This window comes from Lepidochelys olivacea, assembly GCF_965140295.1.
Source record: "Lepidochelys olivacea isolate rLepOli2 genome assembly, chromosome: 10".
In the NCBI taxonomy this organism is placed as follows: Eukaryota; Metazoa; Chordata; order Testudines; family Cheloniidae; genus Lepidochelys; species Lepidochelys olivacea.
The window spans coordinates 46050587-46076319 of NC_140420.1; the positions used below are offsets into that span (position 1 = coordinate 46050587).

Here is a 25733-nt window from a genome sequence, read left to right on the forward strand (position 1 = left end):
GCACCCTGGTTTCTGTAGGCTGTGTAGGTTCTCTTTTTCCTCACTAGCACTGCAGCACCACCTGTATCCTGTGGTTAAGACACATGTTGGAGCCGGATATGCCTCTACAGCATTTCTGTGATTTAAAATGAATCTTCCAGCTGATTTTTCACATATTACCATGCGGTATCTCTTGCCCCATCATTTTAGGGCATTGGTTAGTCTTCACTCATTTACTTATGTCAGCATTTCTTATCTCCAAGGCCTAAAATAGCTAAGCTAAAATCTTACAGGCGTCAGCCTCCGGGGCTTGCGGTTCAGCCTTTCTTACTTACATGATTCCCTCTAAAATACCGATCAATCTTATGCGTCTATAATCCTACAACTTAATGCTAACATACAATGATTATACATCACAGGACATGTGTGTATCAGGAGTGTTGTAAGCACAACACGAGAAGTAATTCTTCCGCTCTACTCCGCGCTGATACGGCCTCCGCTGGAGTGTCGTGTCCGGTTCTGGGCGCCACATTTCAGGAAAGATGGGGACAAATTGGAGAAAGTCCAGAGAAGAGCAACAAAAATGATTAAAGGTCTAAAAGACATTATCTATGAAGGAAGACTGAAAAAATATGTTTGTTTAGTTTGGAAAAGAGAAGTCTGAGAGGGGACGTAACAGTTTTCAAGTACGTAGAAGGTTGTTACAGGGAGGAGAGAGAAAAATTGTTCTCTTTAACCTCTGAGGATTGGACAAGAAGCAATGGGCTTAAATTGCAGCAAGGGAGGTTTAGGTTGGACATTAGGAAAAACTTCTTAACTGCCATGGTGGTTAAGCACTGGAATAAATTGCCTAGGGAGGTTGTGGAATCTCCATCATTGGAGATTTTTAAGAGCAGGTTAGATAAACACCTCTCAGGGATGGTCTCGATAATACTTAGTCCTGCCATGAGTGCTGGGGACTGGACTAGACGACCTCTCAAGGTCCCTTCCAGTCCTATGATCAAATGATTCTATGTTAATCGTAAATGAATAATAAACTAAAACCACTGACTACATTTTGTTAGTCCCTGGCCTGCCAGGGCCAGGCTCATTTCAGTTTGAGTTGTTGGAGCCTTGTGACGGGTGCTAATATACACTGGCCCCTGGGACATGTGCCCCTGTCACAGCCCCAGTCAAGCCCGCTTCTTGGCTACTCACCAGACTCTGGGGCCTGGGTGTTTTAAGCCTGAAAAGCTTAGGGCCTCTGATCACACTCTTGGGGTGCAGCTCTTCTATCACCCTCTCCTGAAAGTTGCAACCCCATGGCCAAGTCCCTGCTGGCACCAGCACTCAGCCTCCCTCCCTGATAGTTCGAACACCCACACTCCCAGCGCTCCACCTGACAGCCTGGGCCCGCTGGGCTATCGCTTCAAGGAGCAGGTGCAAACACTTCAAACACACACACTGACTTTGCACAAGAGTCTGACTCACCATTGCTCTGTCTTTAATCGCACAAGACTCCCAGAGTGACACAGTGTGAATAAACCCTACACCCATGATCCTGCTTCCGGTTCCGCCCCCCACTCCAGAACATTCTTTGGGGGTTGTCTGGGGCCAGCCAGGGTCCTCCTGCTGCAGTGCATGGCTGTGATTCTGAACCATGGAGCCTCCCCCCACCCCAATTCACCCCCTCTGATCTTGGTGGTCCGTCCCCCTTCCCTTCAACTGCCACAACTCCTGTGCATCTCACTGAATCGTCCCCTGTAAGTCCTTTTATAGCCTTTCAGAACCTGGTGGCTCCCAGGGCAGCCTCTGAGAATGATCCTAGACCTTAACCAGGTAACTTCATTGCCAGGCAGCCATTCCTCAACACACCCAGGGTCCTGCTTGGAGGCCAACTGTCTGGGACATTTGTATTTGAATAGAGGACCAGCCTGATTTAATGCCCCCTCTTTTGTAAACCCTGCATCACTGCCCCTTGGAATTTAAGTCCGGCCTGGCAGTACCAGGACAACAGAGGGGAAGACCCCATCCCATCCAAAGTGACGTCTGCAGTCCGACACACATACATACAGAGCACCCCCACCCCCCCAGGCCAACGCCTTCATACATTGTACAGATTCCCGCATTATCCTAACCCCTCTGCCGCCCCCCATAGAGGAGCTGAGTCTGCTACGGCCCTGCCCACAGACCTTGGCCCCTTAGCTCACATCGTAGAAACTTGGGCTTTTAGCTCTGAAGGTTCCCTGGCTACATCCCTGCTGTCAGCCGAGAGGTGGCCATTACAACACCCTCCTGCAGATACCACCCGTGCTCATTACAGAACATGATCTTCACTCGTTCTTGCTAGCTTCACATCGTCGAGTTCAATGCTGTCATGCTGGAGCTGTGCCATCGGCTGCTTCCTGTGCATTGACCAAGCCGGAGGGAACAAACGCAGCTTCTTGATAAGCACATAAGAACAGCCATACTGGGTCAGACCAAAGGTCCATCTAGCCCAGTGTCCTGTCTACCAACAGTGGCCAATGCCAGGTGCCCCAGAGAGAATGAACAGAATAGGTAATCATCAAGTGATCCATCCCCTGTCACTCATTCCCAGCTTCTGGCAAACAGAGGCTAGGGACACCATCCCTGCCCATCTTGGCTAATAGCCATTGATGGACCTATCCTCCATGAACTTATCTAGATCTTTTTTTAACCCTGTTATAGTCTTGGCCTTCACAACATCCTCTGGCAAAGAGTTCCACAGGTTGACTGTGCGTTGTGTGAAGAAATGCTTCCTTTTGTTTTAAACCTGCTACCTATTAATTTCATTGGGTGACCCCCGATAAGAAGAGATTGCTACATATCAAATAACGAACCCCAATAATTACTAAAGACAAGAGAATGATTCCGCAGTTAACCAGTTTTATTTTGGAAGTGCCTTAAAATCAGTCATTTGAATTTACACATTCACAGCTCATCGAGATTAATGATTTCACTTCCCAGCTTTGGTTCTGAGGCATGGAGCGTAACATTCACAATTCACAAAAAGGGTATTTTAATGCTTGGACAGTTTGCAGTAATCGTTATTGTCATTCTTTCAAAGGCATGAATACTCAGCTAGCAAATTACGCTGGGCTGTTGGGTGATATGCCAACAAAAATAAGAGCTATGGGCTTAGCCATTAAATACAGAAAGGGAACAGACAAAAATGAGTCAGACTTTCAGAGCAGCAGCAGCAAATGCAATGAATTAATAGTTTCTTTCAGAAGCAGCCAGCAAGCCCTGGTTTAATGCATGCAATTACTCCAATACAATTCACGCCAAACGAGGGAGCCACACTTCTCTGTGTCCTAGCGGGAGCAGGTGAGAGCTGGGCAAATGGTGGAAATGTGTTTGAATGGGAAAGCAAATGGCGATTCATCCCTCGTAGGAGCAGGAAACAGGCTGCCTTGTGGGGATGGATACAGTCATTAGCAGAGGGGGGAATGTTCCCCCCCGTAGGGGTGCAGCACATGCTCTAGGCACCACTTACATCCCACGCCAGCCCAGTGGAATGAACCCCTTTTCACTCTATTCCAATGGCTCAGGCCCATCCAGAAGCCCTTTCAGGGGGGCCCAGCAACCAGCTCCATCCTGGATTTACTTGCAAGCATCCCAGTGCTCTTTGTACTGGTGTTTGCAGGCTGAAAAGCCTCCCAAGGCCCTTAGCTGAGGATTCCCTTCAGCTGGAGTTGTGCAGACACCCTCCCTGCCCAAAGCACCCTGGTGTGGCTCTGCTGGTTTCCCCAAGGTGATCCTCTTTCCACCCTCCCTAGCACAGCACACTGCTGCAGGCCACCGTCCTTGGACATGGACATGCTGGTGCTGAGTTCCTCTGAGAGCTGGGCTGGGGCAGGCAAGGGCCACGTGACACCCTCAAAAAGGGGGGTCCAGGGCCCCAAGTGAACAAATTGCCCCAGGTCCTCCCAGGTGTTCTGCTTCCTCCCCCTCTGGCTCCCCCGCCCAGCCCGCATTGCTGCTTGGAGTCACAGAGATGCAATTTCTCTGTGTTAGATTGTTGTTTGAGTGCAGGCTAAAGTCTGGCCCTAGTGAAGTTAATGGCAACTTCGCCATTAAAATCAGTGGGGCAGAATTGCGCCTGAGGGCTCTTTTATCTGAAGACTTTAAATTCCATAAGATTTGCAATTCGGTGGCTTAATGTCAGTGTCTCACTGTGAGATTCCTGCCACTGCTCTGGAGCACAGCGGAGTGGCGGAGTTGTGTCTCTCTCTCTCACTCACTCACATACACCCCCCTGTTCTGGGGAGCTGGCCACAGGGAAGTAGGGCAGAGATCCAGGAGGACTGCATTCCAGTGATGCTACCCTGGAACAGAAGCCCCTTTTTTCAGGGCCTCTGTGACGCAGCACGAAGCTGCCAGATGCCAGTACAGAGACTGACGCAGTACCAATCAATCAGTTCATCGGTTCCTAAGGTCAGACGCACACAAAAGACATGCGTGACAGGACCTGGTGGGTCCCAACGGGATGGAAGAGCAGTGCTGCCTGGCTGGCTACACTGCCGTTGGGGTTTCCATAAATCACAGGCAAAGCCGCTCCCTGCTGGGCAGTGAGCTCCAGGAACCTGCTGCCAGTGCAGTGCAGATCCCCAGCATCCTTGCGATTCGCTCCTGGGACAGCGTGGCTCCAGGAGGGCATCTCCGTGAGGCTGTGCGGGGGACGTGCCATGGACACCCAGCAGCTCCTGTCTGAAAAGTGGCAGGGAACCTTTCCCAGGACTCTGGAAGCACTGAGTTCACATAGCAGCTGGCCCCATGGTAGCCCAGGGAACCGCACTCAAGCTTGGGCAGGGCTGTGTGTCTGTGGGTGGGGGGCAGGTTAGAAGTTCTCATAGTGATGCACAAAGTAGGTCTGGTCCAGTTTGTTGATCTGCTGACAGGCTTGCTCCACGTTCTTGGTCATCCCCGGGGGGCCGCAGCTGAACACGCCAATCTTCCACACCTGGGGAAGCAGGGGCATCAAGTAACAGAGCCTCTGAGAGCAAGGGGCTCCCACAGTCAGTCCTCTGCACTGGCCTGGCTCGTCACACCAGCAGTCTCCGTTCTGCCAGAGGCTCAGAGCAGTTCACCCTGCTGCCCTCAGGTGCCAGCTCTGGTTTCCTCCCACCAGCAGGAGGGGTGGGTGGCTCTGCCCCCACTGTGCACGGGATGCTGGGGCCATGTATCTCACACCTCCCCTTCTCTCGGCAGCACCCTCCCTGGTTTGTTGCTCTAGCCCCTGGGAGAGTCCAAGAACTGAACCCGTGGCTAAGGGAAGACTCTGCCCTCAGGCTACACCACCGTCAGCCCAATGCACTTGTACCAGTTTGGCCTGCACCTTGCATGAACGTCCCCCAAAGACACCTCCCTTTAGGAACAGCCTTGACCTTTCTGGCGGGATGGGGAAAACAAAAGCCACGTTTGTTTCTCTGTTCACAACGAGCCTCTTTCCCGGAGCGTCTCAAACACCCCAGCTGGAGTTTCAGCCGCTGGCAGCGCCAAGAACTCGCTGCAGCCATGGCCTCTCCCATCAGCAGTGCACTGGGCAGTACCAGGTCCCATCCCCCTCAGAGCCGGACTGTCCCCGTTTTTGCTACTGTTTTTGTCTAGTTTTCACAATCCCCAAGCAATGGGGCTTCCCCAGCCTGGCACATCCCTCTGCCTTGCCTGCCGGTCAGCCACAAGACATGTCAGTTAATTTCATCCCACTGCTTCTAGTCAGGCCTCCGACATCCCGCCCCACGTTCGCAGGCTGTGGCTTGTCTCCCTTTGCAGAGCTGGCTCTTGTCAGCCTCCCTCACCCATCAATCCCTCCCTGGTCATTTTTGTGGCTCTGCTCTGAGTGTGGCTGAGTTTGTCAGTACTTTCCCAGTGATGGGGTGTGCACGGTCTCCGGGGGCGTCTGGGGCTCTCTGCCCCAGGGCAAGAGGACATTGCGCGTACAGCCCTCCACCGTGTTGGTCTTTCACTGCCATGGCACGGTGCAAACTCACGTCCCCCCAGCAGCCCCAGACGCTTTGGGGATTACGGGTGTGACTCGCTGGCAGGGTGCCAGGCTGCGACGCCCCTGTTCCAAAGGCTTTTGGCTCTTGCTTTGCAGCGGCAGGGCTAAGAGATTTTTGTAACCCTTTGGTGCCCGGACTGGGGTCTGCCTGACAGGACATGGTCAGGAGGGAACATGAGCCAGTGGCAGGATCAGCCCGGGCCAGCTGGCATGAGGCTGTCATTTTCCCTGTCAGTGGGTCTGGCAGATGCCTCTCCCCTCCCTTGGCAAGGCTTCAGGATAATCTGCGGCCCAGCCCCACCCTTTGAATATTTGGGAACGTTTCCTCCAGGCCCTTGGGAGCTCCCAATGCTGCACACAGGGCTCCCCCCCGGCACATTGCTCAGCTGCCAGCTCCTACACCCCTTGCTTGGCAGAGATCGGTGGGGGCGAAGGCCGGCTGGCACTGACCTGGGGATGAACCTCCTGCAGGGACTTGAAGAAGGGCACGAAGGGGGGCCGCCCGAAGTGCGTGATGGAGCGCAGCCCCGTGAACAGGCTCCGGTTCAGCACCTTCTGGAAGTGTCGCTCACAGATGTACTGAAAGGAGAAAGGTGCCATGGGTCAGGGAGGGGAGGTGGGCAAGGGCAGGGCCTCTCTGCTCTAACATGGCCCAGGGGGGCCGAACCAGCATGCAGCAGCACTGGGACCAGGGACACGGCACAGGGGACGGGCCCAGCACAGAGCGGCACTGGGACCATGGACACGGCACTGGGACCACGAACACGGCACTGGGACCAAGGACACGACACGGGGGGCGGGCCAGTACAGACTGGCACTGGGACCAGGGACACGGCACAGGGGACGGGCCCAGCACAAAGTGGCACTGGGACCAGGAACACGGCACTGGGACCGGGGACGCAGCATGGGGGGCGAGCCAGTACAGACTGGCACTGGGACCAGGGACATGGCACGGGGGGCTGCCCCACCACAGAGAGGGACTGGGGTCAGGGACACAGCACAGGGTGGGGGAAGGGGGTAGCCCAGAGCAGCACTGGGGCAATGGCTAATCACCTTATGCCCTCTCTCAGTTGGGTCCTGCCCCCCTAGCCCAGCCTTGGCGGAGGTGAAATTGGCCCTGCCCTCTCCCGTATTCGGACCTCCCACTTGGCACAGAGCGGCAGCCCTGGCGCGGGGCACTCACCAGCATGGTGGTGCGCAGGTCGAACTTCTCAGCCAGCTGGGTGATGTAGATGTGCACAGACACCAGGTCGTGCCGGTCGTTCTCCTCCACCTCGCGGATGATGTCAGCCAGCCACTCGAACTGCCGCTGAGTCCGTGTCACCCAGATGAAATAGATCTGAGAGCACAAGAAAGCGGGTCACTGGCAAGGCCCTCGCAACCCCAAGCCAGCCCCTGCTCCGGGGGATCCCCTGCAGCCAGCCCCCACTCCCCAGGTCCCCTCAGCTGGCCCCATCCTGGGGACCCTCCACCGCCAGCCCCACCAGGATCAGCCATGAAAAGTAAAATCTCTGCACTAAGGGAGGCGATAGGTGGCAGCCCAGAGGGGGCGCACTGAGAGTGCTGGGCAAAACTCATGGTGCTGCGTCAATGAGCATTTCAGAGCCTCTGAGGGAATGGGTTGGGTCCCAGAGACATGCGCAGGGCCAGGGGACAGGCTCTGACAACAGCATCGCGCTGCAGCTATCTGAGACGGAGAGCAAGGGGAGGACAGTGCTGAGACCTCAGAGTGACCTGGAGCAGACAGGCTAAGCCCTACCGCTTGGCCTCGCTGCCCGCTCTCTCCTGAGTGCTGCAGGACTGTTGTCAGACGTTCCTCCCACATCACCAGGGCAGCGAGAGGAGGGGCCCAGGGAGTCCCTCGCACTCTGTGGGCTCTCACCTTCTTGCACGGCATCTTGGAGCTGACCGAGGACTTGAAGACCAGGTCTTTGAGAATGGAGGCGAAGGGAGTTACCCCGATGCCTCCTCCCACCAGCACAGAGACTTCAAACTTGTTCCACTCCTGGTGGCCCTCGCCGAACGGCCCGTCCAGATAGAGCTGGGAAGGAGCCGGTAGTGAGCAACGCTGCCCTGCCCGCGCTGCTGTCTCAGGGAGCAGACCCCAGCTAGCACAGCGCAGAGCGCCCCAGGATGGGGGCAGAGGACATTTTACAAGCAGTGCTCAGAGATCTCTGACACCCCCTTGGGGCAGACAGGAGCCAGGACAGCTATATTTCCTTGGACCATCCCACATGCAGCCAGTGGCAATAGAAACCAGTGCACCAGCCGGGGTAGGATGAAGGACTGAGTCAGCCCATCCAGGAGTGGGACTGGTGGCTCCAAAGAATCTAGCTGCGCTAAGCCAGAAGCTTAGATCTCGGAGCCTGAGCTCCCCCCATGCTACACACAGCTCACTCTGCTGATGCCCGGGTGCTGGCGTTGTCATGCTCGGAGGACTCCACTCTCCAGAGATCTGGCTTTTTCACCCATCCCCAGACTCATAGGGGAGGAAACGCCCGGCTGTACCTTGGGATATCTGCCGATTTCAGCCACAATCTCCGGGGAGTACAGCTCCCGCAACCGGGTGGTCCAGGGCCCTGCAGCTCGGATATGCAGGCTCAGCGCGTCCTCGTGGGGTGCAGAGGTCAGGGTGAATGGGTGGTATTCATTTGTCCCTAGGGACAGGCAGGCAATTCGCACCCACTGCCCAGACTTGTAGTCAAAATCCTGCGGCCGCTGGAACTTGAGATAAGTAACGCCTAAGAGAAGGGCAAAGGTTTTCTTAGCACCTTTCTTAAGATAACAGCTCCTGCTCTGTAAAATCAGCTTCCCCCTGATCTGAGCCATGCCGGGGGTGCTGCACATGGCTCCTTCCTGGGTGGGAGCTGCACATGCACAGAACAGAGGCTCCAACGCTCACCATGCTGCCAGGCCCCGGGTGGGAGCAGGACGGCAGGGGAGGGCTGAGATTGGGTGCAGGGAGAGTCCGGCTGGGTGGTGGTGAAAAGTGGTGTGGTGCTCCCAGCAGAGAAGAGCTTCGCCCTCAGGGGCAGGGCAGCTGAGCAGGCTGCCTGGAGGGTGACGCCAGAGGAAGGCTCCTGGCAGCCTTGTGAGCCTGTGTCTGCTCCTGTTGCTGGGCATGGTTTGGTCTCCAACAGCAGCAGCATGGGGACGTACATTCCAGCGCCACTGCCATGGCTGACGGCCATCGACAGACTTCAGCAGGGATGTACCCATGTGCCTCCTGGTTCAAGGCAGCACAGGCCTGCCCCTGCCAGCCGGAGATAGCTAACCAGGGACACTGAGAGCTCCGAGGCTCCAGATCTCTGCGAAAGCTGGATATACCCCGCAGGCCTGCGGAGGGTCATGCAGACTGCCTGACACGCTAACACCCCCCGAGGAGCCGCCCCCACTGTACCTGAAGGGAGGAGCTCAGCTTTCAGCACACTCATCTCCACCTTCTTCCTGCTCAGGCTGACCAGCTTATCTGCCCCATAGATGAGAGCTGGGATGATGAAATAGATGTGGAAGCGGGGCTGCTGGACCAGGCCGTAGCTGCCATGGATAATGACCTGGGAACACAGCGCCAAACACACCCATGACTGCAGTGCAGGAAACCGCTCAGGTGTTAACGTGCCCCAAATGGAGGAGCGCAATGACAGAGCTACCCAGTGGGCAGTAAGGCTAGGTCAGGCAGGCTAGGTCAGAGGAGCCCTGAGCAGCTGTTAGCTATGACAATAATAATCCCTACTTCTTTGCATCCCCATTCTACAGATGGGGAAACTGAGGAACTGAGCAGGGAGGTGACTTGCCAAAGCTCACCCAGCAGGCCAGTGATTGAGTGCAGACTAGAACCCAGGTCTCCTAAGCCCCAGGCCCATGCTCTACCCACTAGGACCCACAGCCTGCCACATGTGCACTCTCTCTGTGAGCCAGGTTCCAGCACCTGCACGTGCTTTCTAACCAGGCAGCTTGGTGGCTCACAGTGCCATGCTTCAAGCTCTGGGTGCTGAGTGGATTTGCACCCGTCTCTTCTGTACTGACGCATATTCTCTATGCTACCAGTAACATTCATTCTTCCAAGTCTGCAAAACATTCGCCTCCCCTCTGCTTAGCAGCCCCTTCCGCCGCCCAGCTCTGGACCTGTGTGAGTGGAGGACAAATAGTAACTCCCACCTATTGAGTCTAGGTTTGCACACTGTGCTCACCCCCATGGGAGGTGAAAGACTGGTTGGGAAGCCCATCCACTCCCTGTATGTCCCTCCAGCTCCTTGCTAACAGCTGTAAGGAACACTCTGCACCAGGTACAAAACAGGCCTCGTGCCCAATAGCCAGAGCGCAAGAGTGAAGCTGGGCCGCAGGACTCCGATCCACGTACCATGATGTAGAGCAGCACGTAGAGGTGGTGCGTGATCCAGAACCCCCGGAAGCTGATGCGCCGAAAGTGATGGGAGGCGAACACGTACATCACCGCCAGAATCACCAGCAGCAGCACCCCGGTCATGCCTGCCAGAAAGAGGGTTGAAGAATGAGGGGCAAGGGGTCATCAGAATAGCCTGTGCCAAGCTTGGAACCGCCGGGGCGGTGGGTGGGGGAGCTATGCAGACCCCCCCTCACAGAACGCCTGGCATGCACAGATGGTCACCCTTACCTGGGACGGTCTCGAAGAACCACCAGTAGTACTTCTGGGGCATCTGTGACCTAGAGAGGAAAGAGATGACCTAACCCTCTGTCATCAGATCACAGACTTCTCCACAGAACAAACCAAATGCCCACTTTGGTTTCCACTCCACAAATGGCCTCTGACATTGCCCTTTGGGGATGGTGGCCACCCACAGACTGCAGTTTCCCCAAGGAGATCACTTCCCAGGCAGGTTGGATGAGATCTCTCAAGCCATCTAGCCCAGCCCTCTGCATGGCACTGTCCTCCATCTGTGGTCTTACCTAGCTGCTCCTCAAACAGTTGTGCTTTGCCCAGGGCAGGGCCTCCAAAACACACTCACCCATCATCCATGAAGACGTTGGAGAAGAGGCAGGACAGGATGCTGAGTGGGCTGACCGAGAAGATATAGACATTCACTACATGGCCCCCGGTGTGGAGAACTTCAGGACACAGAGACAGAGCAAATACATGGTCAAGCACCGTCATATAGCTGTGCTCGAGAGACCCAAACACACGGATGGAGCTAGGCAACCAATGAGTGCTTTGCAATACAGAGGGGACCCCAATTTTTGCCCGGGTATCTCTGTCTGTGTCTAGGGGGGCAGGTCAGTCCTGAATGGCATGGCCCACGTCTGACTTTGGCTGTGCAGGATGTAGAGCGGCTGGCTTTGGGGGATGCCCCATTCTCTGTCAGTATCAGGGCCAGGGGGATCCCCCCACCATGTAGCCAACTCACTTGAAAAGATCAGGGCCGCCATAGCAAGCCAGCGATGGAAGTCCACGGCGGCGTCGAAGGGGATGTAGCGGTTGAGGAAGGTTTCGCGCAGGAAGGTGATGAGGTTGCGGCACATGGTGAGCAGGATGTAGGAGTACATGAAGGAGATGCTGGCTGCCGCCCCCCGGGAGATGACAATGCCCACGTAGGTGGTGTCAGCAATTCCTGTTGCTGGCGATGCAAATGCATAGTCTGCGGACAAAGCAGGGCAGGGGGGTTACACACAGGGCGAGCACAAGAGAGTGCGGGGGAGAAGCTTGCTCCCTTTCTGTGTCTCCTTAATAGAGGGGCGACAAACCAGCTCATTTCTCCAAAGGTAAAGGCAGCAGGTCATGGTGGAATGCAGGGGTGGGCTAGCGGGAGACTGGTTATGGCTCTCTGATTCCGAGGGCCAGTCTGTGACAGCTCCATTCTCAGCCCTCCCATGATGTAGAGCAGCCTAGGGGCCTGTCTGAACTTACACCCCTGCTTTATGGGATACCAGTGGAACGTCATGCCAGGGGGGGACTGGCATAGTGGAGGAGGGCTCTGCCATGCACAGGTACAGGAACTAGCCTTGCTAGCTTTATGCCAGGGGAAAGAATGCCACGCTGGCCACTTATGGCCAGAGGCACACCCCTTTGCACTGCGGACAACAGGGACAAGTTTCATTAGAGTCTGGCTGGGGACCTCCATTCTCCTTGTCGTTCTGATGTCAATGTGTGTAACTGATTCATGGACTCCCCTCACTGTCCCAGCCCATCACCCCCCCCACCATCAGGCTGGCCTAGCACACAGGGCCCTGCTCCTGGCGCACCCCCCAGAAGCGCACATTCCTGCTTCTCTCCTCCCTGGATGGTGGCGCTCTGAGCTGCCCCGTCAGCAGGGGACGCTCTATGCTAGCTGGCCACTCACAATATGCTCTCTCCGCAAACACGCCGGCAGTGATGGCGGAGAACAGAACCACGCAGGCAATGTGGCGCCGGTAATTCTCAATGAAACGCTTGAACTGCTGGATCTTCTGGTGAACTTTGCTCCGCTGGTATTTTGTCCTTTGGGCCTCGGTGTATAAATGTGGCTGGGGAGGTGTTGCCCTAAAAAGAATAGTCGTCAGCTCACGGTTAAACAAACGCAGCACTCTTCCCACCAGAGTGGAGGGCAAAACTCCAGTGGACTGCGAGCGAGCAGGGGTTAGATCAGTCACATAACCACAGGGACCATGCAGTTCCTGAATGCCACTCAGTGCGCAGGCTCCTTGGGGCAAAGATTCTTTCACTACGTGTCTGAGCAGCAGCTAGTACGTTGGCTGGGCTGGCATTTCCGCTCGCTCCTGTGATACAGCCAATGAATGAGAGTAGTAAAATGGTGCAAATGTGTGTCAGGTGATGCCATCTGGCAGAGTTATATGGGGATTTATAACAACTAATAATCAGATAAGCGTAACAACTTAATAAAGGCAGATAGATACGCTTTAAAGGACAGCCATAAAAGGACATTAATTACAGTAATGGGAAACCTCACTAAGGGCAGGGCAGAAGGCTGGGAACTCCAACGGCAGATCTCTAAATTCATAGGAGTTCCAATGTTGCTCCAGGGCATGTTCCTTCCCTGGGTGACGGTTGGTGTCACTGCAGCTGTGGGTCTGGGCCTCGCCCCTCTCCCGCTCGTTGGGAGAGAGTTAGGGTGAACAAGCAGAGGGAGACCATACGTCCCGTTTTGATTTGAACAGTCCCTTTTTTAAGCTCTGTCTCAGCCGTCCAGACTTCTTTGGCAAGAGTGGGCATTTGTCCAGTTTGCTCTTGGCAGCCCCATGCAGGGGGAGAGACAGGGATTGGGTGAGAGGCAGGCAGGCTCGAGCAAGCAGCAACACCAGCCCCAGCCTCACGAGGGGTGGGGAAGACAGGCAGGCAGGCTCCAGCAAGCAGCAACACCAGCCCCAGTGTCGCGAGGGGTGGGGAAGGCAGGTAGGCAGAGCTTGGGCAATCAGTGACACCAGCCCCGCAGGGGAAGGAGGGACAGGGCTTGGGCAAGTGGCTTGGGCCAGCCCCACGCACTGTCCCGTTTTCCCTTTGGGAAATATGGTTACCCTAAGCAGAGGCCCCCGAGAGCAGGGAGATGATGTGCGGTGGAGTCCCCTACCCAGGGGAGCTCGGGACTGACCTAGCTCAGAACTGCCCCCAACCCCAGGCCCAACTTCGACTGGACCCGCTCAGCCAAAGAGACACGTTCCTCACAAACTGGCTCCTTTCCTGACCGACCTGACTGGAGTTGGACGCATTGCGACTACTCAATGGGCCGGATTCTGACACCCTTACACCCACAGCGCAGCCACTGGCTCCTCGTGCAGGTCCACTGAAATTAGTGAGGCTACCCCAGGTGTTAGGCACTACTCAGCCTGGGGAAGGGCATCAGAAACCAGTGCTTAGTAACTGCGTGTGGCATGCAGAGAAGGGCAGGGGTGCTCATGCCATGCTGTCATCCTACCCGAATGCCAAAACTGATAGTTGCTTTCTTCCTCCCTAGAGGGCCCCTGAAGTTTCAACTGGATCCAGATTCCTTCTTCACTTCCTGCCCTAACTGGTGTTTTATTTTATAATCCAAGCCAATCTGATACAAAGTCGCACAGCCATAATACACATAATGCTCCGGGGCCCTTTTTAAAGTCACCGTCCATAGAGAACAGCTGCATTAGAAAGGCATCAAACAGGAAACACCTGAGCCAAAGCCTGACCCCTCAGGCAGCCGGCTCAGAGGCTCAGGCTAGCGCCCAAGGATTGAGGGGGGGCATACGCATTTCTTGCCCATCCTCTTCCCCAGCTCTGGCCTCTCGCACTCCACAAGCTGTGCCGTGGTTTCGAGCTGGGGCTTTCTCCCTGGTTGGGATTGTGCTGCCAAAGGAACTATTTATAAACCAGAGATGCCTCTGTGGATAATCTGCGTAGCATGGCTCAGAGCCAGATGTGAGGGAATGAGGCTTTGGAAAGCAGCCGGGCACACTGGGCTCTTGTGCCGGGAGGCCAGAGCATGCCAGGTTCTCCTGCAGCGGGAGCCTGGCAGGTTGGGTTATTGCATGCTTATACTGCAGCGTCAGGAGCCAGACCCGCCAGGCCAGGGGAGCCAGAGGGCTCCCCAGAGCAGAAGGCTGCACGTTCCCATGATGCAGTGTAAGCCTGGGGGTTCTATACCAGAAATCTCATGTGAAATCCGGCTCTTGACAAGCTACCATGTGAACTCAGCAGCCAGCCGAGGCTGGAGTCATGGGGAGAGACAGGAGGAGCCGTGTTCTCCCTTACTGGGCTTGCAGCTGGCCTGCTCCCAGACACACGCTGGAGCTTCAGAAGCAGCCACTTGCCTTCCCTCTCTCCCCTCATCCTGCTGGGGCAGCGGCTGAGTCCGAGCGTGCTAGTAGGGAGGAGAGGGGTTGGGAAGACAGAAAGGCAGGCCCCAGGCCAGTGGGCACAGCTTACCCATTGGTATTGGGCCGGTTTATGAAGGAGACGCGGTTGCTCATGTTTTGCCTGAACACATCTGGAACTCCTGTGGGGAGGAGAAAGGACAAAGGTGTGACACGGAGACTACGCGTCCAGGAATGCCCCAATCATGCCCCTGGGCTCTCTGCTTGGGGTGGGAGGGGCTCTGCTGGGACGGGCAGCCTGCTTTGCTTGAGAGAAGGGCCAGCTTGTTGAGTCTCCGCAGCAGAAGGCAACTTCCCCACCTTATAGTGAATGGCACCTCTGTGGGTTGCGGCTGGAAAAGAGACGCTGGAGGAAAGACAGGACTTCACTCTGCCCTCCAGTGCCAGCCACCCCAGCCCAGCTGAGCGCAGCAGAAAGGTCACCTGGACTTTCTTTGCTCTTTGTGCCCCACCACGCTGACCTTTGATGCAGAGCTGGGTGAAGCGCAGCTCGCTGTCATGGTCCCGCAGCATGTAATGAAAATCCTCCCATGTCAGCTCCTCCTTTTCCTGAAAGCCTGACGCCTGGAACATGGACTCAATCACCTGCTCCATCTGATCGCCCGAGAGGCAGTTGTTGGCGATCTCGATGAAGGACCTAGAGCAAAGGGACAAGGCTGGGGGCTGCAGAGCAATCAGCTGACTCTCAGAGGGCAAGAACACAGGCCTGACTGGGGGGTTATAGAGACCCCTGCAGGGGATGTGGCAGCATCATTACTGAAGACACTTCAGATGAGACTGAGAATCAGAATACATCCAGGGGTTCTCAGAGCATCACGATACATCCAGGGGTTCTCAGCTCCAAGTACTGGACCCAAGGGGTTTCACACCTGACCCTCAGCAGTTGAAACACCTCATATGAGCAGCCACTTTTGAGAAGGCGTATGCCAACTACCTATCCTGCAGCACAGACAGGAGGAATACCTCAGCATCCTGATGAGCTCTTCCTTGGAGAGGAAGCCATTCCCGTCAACATCATACATGGTGAACATCAGCTTTGACTTCTCCTCTGGGGACCCTGTTAGGAAAGAAGATGGATGGAATAAGAATTACTTCTTATTTCTGTAGTTCCTTGCAAATTAGGGTCTCAAGGCACTTTACAAGGACTGAGGTGGGGCTTATGGGACCTGCAGTAACACAGTCATCATTCCATTAGAGAAATTCCTGCAAAGAAGCACACTGCTAATGTTACTTTGAATTTGTAAGCAAGTTTGTTTCAGCTGCATTTGCTGCTCCTCTGTGTTTGATTTCTCTAAATGCTGTCACGCGAGCTTTACCAGCATGAATAGACATGAAGAAAAAAATCTTACAGCTTGAATAACTAAACGTTCGTCAAATGCAAATTCTTTAAGGAATATTTGAGCGTGAAAGTCACAATACACACTTGTGTTAGTTAAGGACATCACTCGTCATGTCAGGGAGCAGAAACAATCCCCTGTGTTTATTTAAGTAATCAACAGGGCACAAATTTTGAATATTTCCAACAAACTCCTTCTTAGTGAACTCCCAACCAAGGATGAGTCGCTGTGGAAATCTGCAGTGATTCTGAATAATGAATAAGTCTGAGACCATCACTACCTGTCTGCAGACAGTTTGCAAAGAGAAAAAGAGGCACAATTTGTCAAACAAATTATTTGTTGTGAATTATTCTCCTAATCAGTGCAAGGCAAAGATTTTCTGGCAATCACCTTATCTAGTCTGTCAGTTATCATATCCCACCTCCTTATTCCCTCCCAGTTTCTCAATTAAAGTATTAAGGTTGCGTGTTTCTCTCCAGCCTGGGGGTAAACTGGGGCAGAGTCTGGTACCCTGGCCAGGAATAAAATCACATTTACTTTGGAACCGAGTGTCCACAGAGGCAGTTATTCCAGAATAGCTGCCTTTTCTGCAATAGCTATTCTGGTCAATTTTCCATGTAGACAAGCTCTTAATAAAGCCTCCAAATGCACCCAGTAAAATGTAACACCACCCAACTTCCCCCAAGGAAGCTACCCCCCAAAACTGCCTGACAGTATAAAAAATGATAGTATGAAGTGATCATGGGATACCCCCTTGCCACTGCCTGTTGAAAAGGCAGCTGCAGAGTTTGCTGTAGCTTTCCCTGTCTGCTAGTGCATCAGAAAAAAGGAGATTTTAAGAGTCACATCACTGGCCTCCCGACAGGTGGAGTGCAGGATACCCATTCAGAGACTAACTAGCCAAACTTTGCCCACCAGCACTGACAAAGAGAAGAGATCGCCTTCTCTGCTTTAACAGCTGAAGGAGAAATGCTGTTCTAGTTATTCGTGTTAATTCACAGGTAGAGGTCACTCTCTGCGTGAATGAAACTGGGGTAGAAATTTGGACCCCAATTTAGGAAAGCAGTTATCCTGTGCCTGAACCCACAGTATTCCTGTCAGCAAGTTAAAGAAGTATGGGCTGGATGAATGCACTATAAGGTGGGTAGAAAGTTGGCTAGATTGTCGGGCTCAACAGGTAGTGATCAATGGCTCCATGTCTAGTTGGCAGCCGGTGTCAAGTGGAGTGCCCCAGGGGTCGGTCCTGGGGCCGGTTTTGTTCAATATCTTCATAAATGATCCGGAGGATGGTGTGGATTGCACTCTCAGCAAATTTACGGATGATACTAAACTGGGAGGAGTGGTAGATACGCTGGAGGGCAGGGATAGGATACAGAGGGCCCTAGACAAATTGGAGGATTGGGCCAAAAGAAATCTGATGAGGTTCAATAAGGATAAGTGCAGGGTCCTGCACTTAGGACGGAAGAACCCAATGCACAGCTACAGACTAGGGACCGAATGGCTAGGCAGCAGTTCTGCGGAAAAGGACCTAGGGGTGACAGTGGACGAGAAGCTGGATATGAGTCAGCAGTGTGCCCTTGTTGCCAAGAAGGCCAATGGCATTTTGGGATGTATAAGTAGGGGCATAGCGAGCAGATCGAGGGACGTGATCGTTCCCCTCTATTTGACATTGGTGAGGCCTCATCTGGAGTACTGTGTCCAGTTTTGGGCCCCACACTACAAGAAGGATGTGGATAAATTGGAGAGAGTCCAGCAAAGGGCAACAAAAATGATTAGGGGTCTGGAACACATGACTTATGAGGAGAGGCTGAGGGAACTGGGATTGTTTAGTCTGCAGAAGAGAAGAATGAGGGGGGATTTGATAGCTGCTTTCAACTACCTGAGAGGTGGTTCCAGAGAGGATGGTTCTAGACTATTCTCAGTGGTAGAAGAGGACAGGACAAGGAGTAATGGTCTCAAGTTGCAGTGGGGGAGGTTTAGGTTGGATATTAGGAAAAACTTTTTCACTAGGAGGGTGGTGAAACACTGGAATGCGTTACCTAGGGAGGTGGTAGAATCTCCTTCCTTAGATGTTTTTAAGATTAGGCTTGACAAAGCCCTAGCTGGGATGATTTAATTGGGGATTGGTCCTGCTTTGAGCAGGGGGTTGGACTAGATGACCTCCTGAGGTCCCTTCCAACCCTGATATTCTATGATTCTATGATTCCTATTCAGGACAACACTTGAGCACACATTTAAATTGAAACACATGCTTACGTGCTGTCCTGAATCAGGACCTGTTAGCTACTTCTTACACGCATCATATTGAGAGAGATTTGGTCACATTTGTGTTCTGAGCTTGAAGAAATTTGGCTGAGGCACCAGTGGACTTCAGTGACTACACAGGGACAGGACCTTCGCTTTATGTTTCATTTGATAGATGGACCATGCCAAGGTTCAGCTGAGTTGCGATGGCTGGTGAGCAGAGTGTGGACAAGAAGGAAGCTGTTTAGCTGGGGCTGTGACTGCGGCAAGATGCTTAACGTGAGTCAGTGACTCTCTCCCAGTCCTCCAACAAAGTCTCACCTTTCATGAAGACCACCAAGATGTCCAGGAACTCTCGGAAGGAGAGATATCCATTGCCATCTTTGTCAGCAAGAGAGAACATGGACTCCACAAACATGGACTGGGGTTTGAGCCCCAGCGACTCTGCAAACTCAGCTCGGCTGAGCTCACACTTGAGAGATTCTTTTGCTGTCAAGGACGTTTCAAAGTTGAGGTCTCCGGCATCTGACTTGTCAATGTCCAGCACCTGCGATGAGAGAGGCAGGCTGAGGGATAGTCCCATACTCAGCACTCAAAGAACAGAACCATGCTAACCCACACCCCTTCCATTCCATACAAACACTGGTGGTCTCTCCCCAACTCTTAGCCAAGGTTTAATAGCAGATGCTGTGGCAAAGTCTCCTATGACTCCCATCTGATGGTCATTATTATTACAATACACACTGGAGGGCATTTACTGGTACAATGTACTCATCATGCTGTCATGCAACAGCCTCTTCCAGGTATTAAATGGTAATATCCCGGCACTGCCATTTCCTCAGTCTTCTGTAAATAACAGGGATTCTTTAGTGTCAAACAGATTGGCAGCTTGTTCCTTGTGAGTGGTTTGCCTATTATGATGTGCAATAATAGCAGTAGTGCCTAATGTTTAATCAATATAAATAGCTGGCCTCCATTTACCGGAGTGCTCACCACACCCATGTGCTGGCTTGGTACATACCTGGGCAAATAAATGTCTGAAGAAAGTCTCCAGGATCTGCTTCCTCTGCTCTTTGGTCACAGCCCTCTTCAGCAGGCTGCGTTCCGTCATGTCAGACATGTTGAGAGACAGTCCATTTGTCTCCAAGTAGTTGGTCAGCTTCCGGACAAAGTCACTTCGCTCTGCCTCGCCATTAAAAAGCAACACCTGGAGGAGCCCCCAAAGAATGAGCCAGTGAGCTGGAGCCATTCTCGGCTGGGCTGGGAGTGGCACTCCATTAGCGTGTTAAAACCAGACTAAAATGCCAAGACCCCAATAGCAGCCCCAATACCACTCACAGCTAATCAGGCTCTTGCTTGAAGATCTCATTTTATTTCTCTCTCATGTTCTCTCTGTGCTTAGGCACATGAGCCCTGCTTCCAACCAGCAAGACCCACCCAATGAGTGACACTTCTATTTCCAGGGGGATGATGTAGATTCATTGTTTGAGAGAAGGCTACAGCTTCTTGTAACTAAAGATCAGAACCTACAGGGCCCACCTGAAGCATCCTCTGTGTAGGCCAGACCATCAGACACGTCTGGGCCATTCCTATGGAGCTCTGGTTGTTATTTAGATAGGCAGGCGTAGCCACCATTAACATGTTTCATGCTGCATGAACCAAAGAGTGGAAACATAGGATCCAAAATACCGCTTGAGATAAAAATGCTTCCTATGGACTCTGGAGTTTCCACCTGTTTGATTGATTTACCAGCACTAAGTAGAATCCTGACATTTATTTCATGCATACGTAGGGCATGCATGCTTTGGAGCGTCATGTTTACTAGAAATTCAGAGTTATTAAACCTCACAGATCTGGGCAAAAGGCTTTTTCAGAATCAGTACAAAGCATTGGTGTTATTATCCACTGGCCTAGAACCTCCAGTGTAAGGCTACCCCAGCAATAAACCCAGCCACCCCTGCCAAAACATTTAGTTTAGGCTCCCAGGAACACGTCATCAAGGGAGGTGGAGAGTAGGGAATTTATTCCTTATGACTGGCACAGCCAGGCAGAGAGAGGGCTCAGAGGCAACGCCAAGCACATGTCATGTGTCCTACCACATACCAGGTCATACTCTTTGGGAATCTTCAGGAGCAAAGCTTTGTTCCCTTTGTTGATGGAGAGGACCATGTCCACCTGCTGTTGGTTTTTCAGACTGATGCTGCGGAGCACGGCTCGCCGGTTGTCCAGCACTTTGATAATCTTGTCTGGATGAAGCTGAAGGTAGATGAGATTGCTGTCTGTCTTGGGACCTTGCCACTCCAAGGCTGGCGGGAGAGAATGCAGGGAGTTGGGTCAGACTGGTTGTATGTGAGTATTAACAAACATTTTTCTTCACTGGGAGAGCGGCCTACAAATATATCTACTCCTGTTTGGGGTGGGTAACAGAAGCCCTTTATTCCTCTGCTGATCAAGCGGTCTATCCAAATTGCAGGGCGAACTGTACTAAAATGAGCTCAATTCTGGTATCACATGGACTGGTTCTGTCTGGTATAATTCCATTGTCTTCAATACAGTTACTCCTGTTTTACACCAGCGTACGGGAGATCAGGGTCAGGTCACCGGCCTCCATTTTTAAGGACATTATAGAGCTGGAGGTCTCCATTTCATAGAGGATACATATTATTCAGTAACCCCAGATCTCCTACTGAATCACAAGGCAACACTGAGGGAAAAATTCCTTTATCCTATCCACATGGCTCTCGGAGCGTTAGAGCTGAGATCACTCATGCAGACGGGAGAGGGGGATTTTACTCTAACTGGGCAATGCTAGAGAGAAGCTCCACAGTTTCCAGATCAGATGCCGGTAGCCTGCTCTAGGGCCAGCCCCAGAAGCTGCCACCTGCCCTCACATGAGTGCCCTGTACCAGAGTTTCCCTCCCAGCTCCCAACTGAAGGTGAGCTGCATGAAGAAGGGTGTCAGCTCCATGCCAACGCTGTCCTAGACAGTAACCCACACTGACAGCAAAGGGGGTTTGGTGGATGCATGACTTGGACTACGGAGGAACCACCCAACTCCAGCGAGCTGGGGGTTCCACCATGCCCCCCCGAGCCAGCCAAAGGTCCCCGCCTTACCCTGCACTCCCTCGCCCGACACCTCTCTCCTCACACTGGGGTTCGCTTTTCTCTGCAGCTTCTTGAAATCGCGCTTGCGGAAAGTAGCGACAATCCAGGCAACGAATAAACTCACTGAGGGAGCAAATGAGCAGGAAAGGGAAAAATGAGGTAACAGAACAACACAGGACCACCCACCTTCTGGCAATTCAGCCCTGGTGGTCACCCACGAGGGCTTACAATGATTCCCACCTACCACTGGGGCCTGGAGGGAATGTGGGATTGTTCCCCTCCCCGACTATGGCACGTTTCAACCGCAAATGGCTTTATTTAATCAAGGGTTCCAGTCACAGTTGAGCCTCTGCCTCCATCTCTGGCATCGCTAATGTCCCACTAAAGGTTCCTGCTGCTGCTGGGACCAGCGACTCACACAACCATAGATGTGTTGGGCTGGAAAGGACCTTGAGAGGTCATTTGGTCCAGCCCCCTGCAGGACCAAGTAAACCTAGACTAGCCCTGACAGCTGTGTGTCCAACCTGTTCTTTAAAACCTCCAAGGATGGGGATTCCACAACCTCCCTTGCAACCTGTTCCAGAGCTTAACTACCCCAGAACAAAAATCTGTCCTGCTGCAGACTATGCCCATGGCTTCTTGTCCTACCTTCATCAAGACAAGACCACCAGATTGTCTAATCTGACCTCCAATCAAGCACACACCCCTAAATGTCACCCAGCCACAATCTAAGGTACATTTCCCCATTACACGTGGCCCCAGTGTCACAAGGGACCCTGGCGCGGTGAAGTGACTCTCAGTGAAGTGCGACAGGAACTATCATCCTGCAAGCTGCTGAGTATCCTCCTTCCCTAGTGACTGTGATGGGAGCTAAGAGTGCTCAACATCTCTCAGAGGTACTCTACTCCAGCCAGGACTGGGCCTTTGCAGAGCAGGGGATATCACAGAGCTGCAGTGGGCCAATTCCCAAGGGTGGCTAAATGCATGCAACTCCCACTGATGCCAGTCAGGTGCTCAGCCCCCAGGGCGATTTGGCACAACAACTGCATTTAAGCAAAGAGCAAATAAACAAAGGAAGCAAAGACCAGTGCAAACCTAAAGGAAAACAGCAGAGGGCGACGAGGATAAGCCCGAATCCAGCCCCGCTGCCTTCGAAATAGTCCAGCACTGTCATGGGTGTGCAGTTTGCCAGGTGTTCTGTAGTCAGCTGCTGGGGCTGAGGACATGGATCCGCTGGTAGGCAGAGAGAAGATGGTCTGAGTGCCATGATACCAACCCAGCTCACGCTTGCTTTGCTCTCTAGGAGCACACTCACTATGGGATGACGTGAGGTCTTCTCTGGAGTCTGGAAGGGTTCCCCTAAAGCTTGGGAGGTCCTGGGGAAAAGCTCTGGGCCCTACATTTAACTCCAGCTCAGAGTTTTTGGGGCCAAATCCTTGCTGTCAGTTACATGGGTTCCAGTCCTCTGGTTGCTGCACCCATTTAACTGAATTGGCCTGCTCTGGATTCCTTGAGAAGTCATTTGTACAATAGTGTTCTGCAGCGCCCACTCTCCCATGAGACCTGGGAATGGGCAGTGAGGGAATTACCATGTCTTATGAGTTATCGGCACTACGGAGCAGGTGCTCAGCCAGGCTTTAGCATCAGATGACAGGATCATGCTGCAATTCTGGAAATCACTCTTGGCGCAGTTACAAGTTGTCAGGATTTTTGTGTCTTAAACTGAAAGCAATAAAGCTCTTGCAATGCGATTGGAAGAATGCAATAAAAAAATTTGCATGGTAAATGGATAACTTTATAGGGCAGGGTGGGGCAAAAACACAGCTGCAAAATGATCACTGACATTAATGGCCACAACTCACAAACAAACTGTGGTCTACTTTCTTCAGACCAAGGCCAGTAACAGGGGACGAGCGCATGACATGGAAAGTGAGGAAAAGCGATGGATGCTGGGTTAGCCATAGGTGCTGGCCTGGGACCTCTGGAATTCCTGCCTGCCAATACCCAGAATGCTTTACCAGCTCCGACCTGACTTATGGCCATGCCAGGGTGTGAGCTCTGGGCCATCCCCATATGAACAGAGTTGGCTTTGCTCATTGCTCATTGCAAGGGGGTTCCATCAGTCTTGGCCTCCAGACCTTCTCAGCAGCACTCTTCTATTAGAAACCATGGCAATTCCAGCCAGGTCTGTGGCTTTTCATTCAACTCCTGTGCCCAGTGTATGCTGCCCAACCCAACTGCTAATGGACACATGGTCCAGATGCGCAGCGGGGTGTATTAGAGGACAGCCATGCAGGGAGCGTCACCTGGACGATGCCCGAGCAGGGAGCCTCTCAGCTGGTGGGCAGGGTGCTGTGTGCAACCTGGCTGTATAGCCCAAGACCTACCATGGGGAAAGGTGAAGGGAACATAGCAGCCTGGCTCCCCCGGGTTATCACCCCAGCAGCACAGAAAGGAAATACTCACAAGTATTCCAGTTAAACACCTGCATCGGGACATCTGTCGAATCCGCATAGGTGACATTAACAAGGACATTATGGAATGTGGTCTTTCGAATCTCTTCAATTTCATCATTTGTGAATAACCTGGGGAAAGAGAAAATGGAATCCATGTAGGCGTCAGAGACCCCTGCCCACACAAGGACTGCGTGTGACCCCCCAGCCCATGCCCTCCCCAGATCAGCACCTGGAGAGTCCCAAGAGTGTGTCTGACCCAGAGCTCCCAGCCTACACTGTGCCCCAGATCAGCCCCGGGAGAGTGCCAGGATTGTATACCACAGACTCTGACACCCATCCCACATCATCTCAGGATCTGGGGAAGAGAACTGAAGATCAAGGCTCCACAGCAGCTTGTCGATGGGTTGCCAGGGAGCTGCTGGGATGGGCTTTCTTCACCCACATGAAAGTCTGAGCTCGTTCTCCATTGGCCTGAAGTGCTTCTCGGGCTTCACCATTGGTTCGCACTTTGTAGGACTCCAGGCCCCAGTCTCAGGCCAGTTACAGTGCATTACAGGATGTTAAATTGCACAACACCATCTTGGCCGTACTCTGGGGGAACAATGGCCAATGCAGGGACCACCCCTGGCATGGGCTGCCAGGAGAGACACTTACCTGTTCTTTGTGTTTTCGAACCAAAACCTGTCCCCGTCACGCAGGCGCGTAAACTGGTCGAAGATGATGGCGCTGAAGAGGTCTCCGGGGTCTCCGTTGCTCTCCAGCATGCCCCCTGGCAGGAGTTCCAGCTTGGAGATGTCGTTGTCGTATAGGGCAGCTACATTCTGAAGGACCTGGAGAACAAGCCCCATGGGTTAGGAAGGACTGATTACACCCAGTGCCCCCATGCGCTAGTGGCTGAGTGTATCAAAAAGCCGTGAGAAGATTCATTAGCCCTTTGGGGTCTTATGGAAAAGCCAGCTGGCTGTGGGATGGTGACAATGCCAGCTGTGTGTGTGACCCCGTACGAGTGCCACAGCTTCCCACTGAAACGGAAGGAAGGAAGCACCAACCAAGGTCAATTGATCCCCTCTGCCCCTCCTCGCCCCTCCCAGAGATGTGAAGACTCGTCTGGTGTGGGAGGGGCAGGTGCTGAGAGCCCTGGCTCGCTGCTCCAGAGAACCCCCAGGTCTCTGCCAATGAGAGCACAGGAAAGCCTAGCTGCTCTGTCATTGGCAGGAGTATCCCTGTGCTTCCCATTGTGCCTGACTCCTAGTGGTCTGTAATCTCCACCTGGCACCTCCACCGTCAGCTCCTCACTGAGGTCCCCTGTGGCTGGCCTCCTTTCCCCCAAAACACATAGACTCCAACGCTCCTGTACCATCCTCGCTGGAGCTGGGGCCTGATTATCAGGGGGAGGGATAGTTCAGCGGTTTGAGCATTGGCCTGCTAAACCCAAATTCTTGAGGCGGCCATTTAGGGATCTGGGGCAAAAACTGGGGATTGGCCCTGCAGGGGGTTGGACTAGATGACCTCCTGAGGTCCCTTCCAACCCTGAGATTCTATTATTCTATTTGCCATCAGATTAAGGATCTCTCAGCATGCAACTCGCCACTGGCAGAGAGACGTTGCAGCAGCTGGCTGCGGGGGCTGATGATACTTGTAGCTAGGTAGGAGTGAGGACTGGGGAGAACCTGGCCAGTACTCTCTGCCCTTCCTACTGACCACTCGAAACCTACGTCCACACTGCTGTCAGAGGGGTGGTGGCAGGAGCTCACGCAGAGGTACCCACACTAGCTTGAATCTCACTAGTGGGCT

General features: G+C 53.3%; 1 protein-coding gene across 1 annotated transcript in view; it reads right to left on the minus strand.

Annotated features, from left to right (window-relative positions):
- Positions 1-2869: 2869 nt before the first annotated feature.
- The window catches only part of DUOX2 (dual oxidase 2), an 86619-nt gene continuing 63755 nt past the window's right edge, over positions 2870-25733 (minus strand). The window contains exons 18-38 of the mRNA XM_084640790.1: positions 24594-24769; positions 23950-24068; positions 22579-22716; positions 21493-21606; positions 20482-20684; positions 19400-19585; positions 18700-18925; positions 15761-15854; positions 15259-15434; positions 14850-14919; positions 12298-12476; positions 11365-11595; positions 10969-11068; positions 10617-10666; positions 10344-10471; positions 9384-9537; positions 8492-8724; positions 7866-8024; positions 7167-7322; positions 6434-6562; positions 2870-4942 (exon numbers count right to left, since the gene is read on the minus strand). Coding sequence (XP_084496916.1) covers positions 4820-4942; positions 6434-6562; positions 7167-7322; positions 7866-8024; positions 8492-8724; positions 9384-9537; positions 10344-10471; positions 10617-10666; positions 10969-11068; positions 11365-11595; positions 12298-12476; positions 14850-14919; positions 15259-15434; positions 15761-15854; positions 18700-18925; positions 19400-19585; positions 20482-20684; positions 21493-21606; positions 22579-22716; positions 23950-24068; positions 24594-24769 — 3144 coding nt within the window. The 3' untranslated portion in view covers positions 2870-4819. The remainder of the gene's footprint in view (positions 4943-6433; positions 6563-7166; positions 7323-7865; positions 8025-8491; positions 8725-9383; positions 9538-10343; positions 10472-10616; positions 10667-10968; positions 11069-11364; positions 11596-12297; positions 12477-14849; positions 14920-15258; positions 15435-15760; positions 15855-18699; positions 18926-19399; positions 19586-20481; positions 20685-21492; positions 21607-22578; positions 22717-23949; positions 24069-24593; positions 24770-25733) is intronic.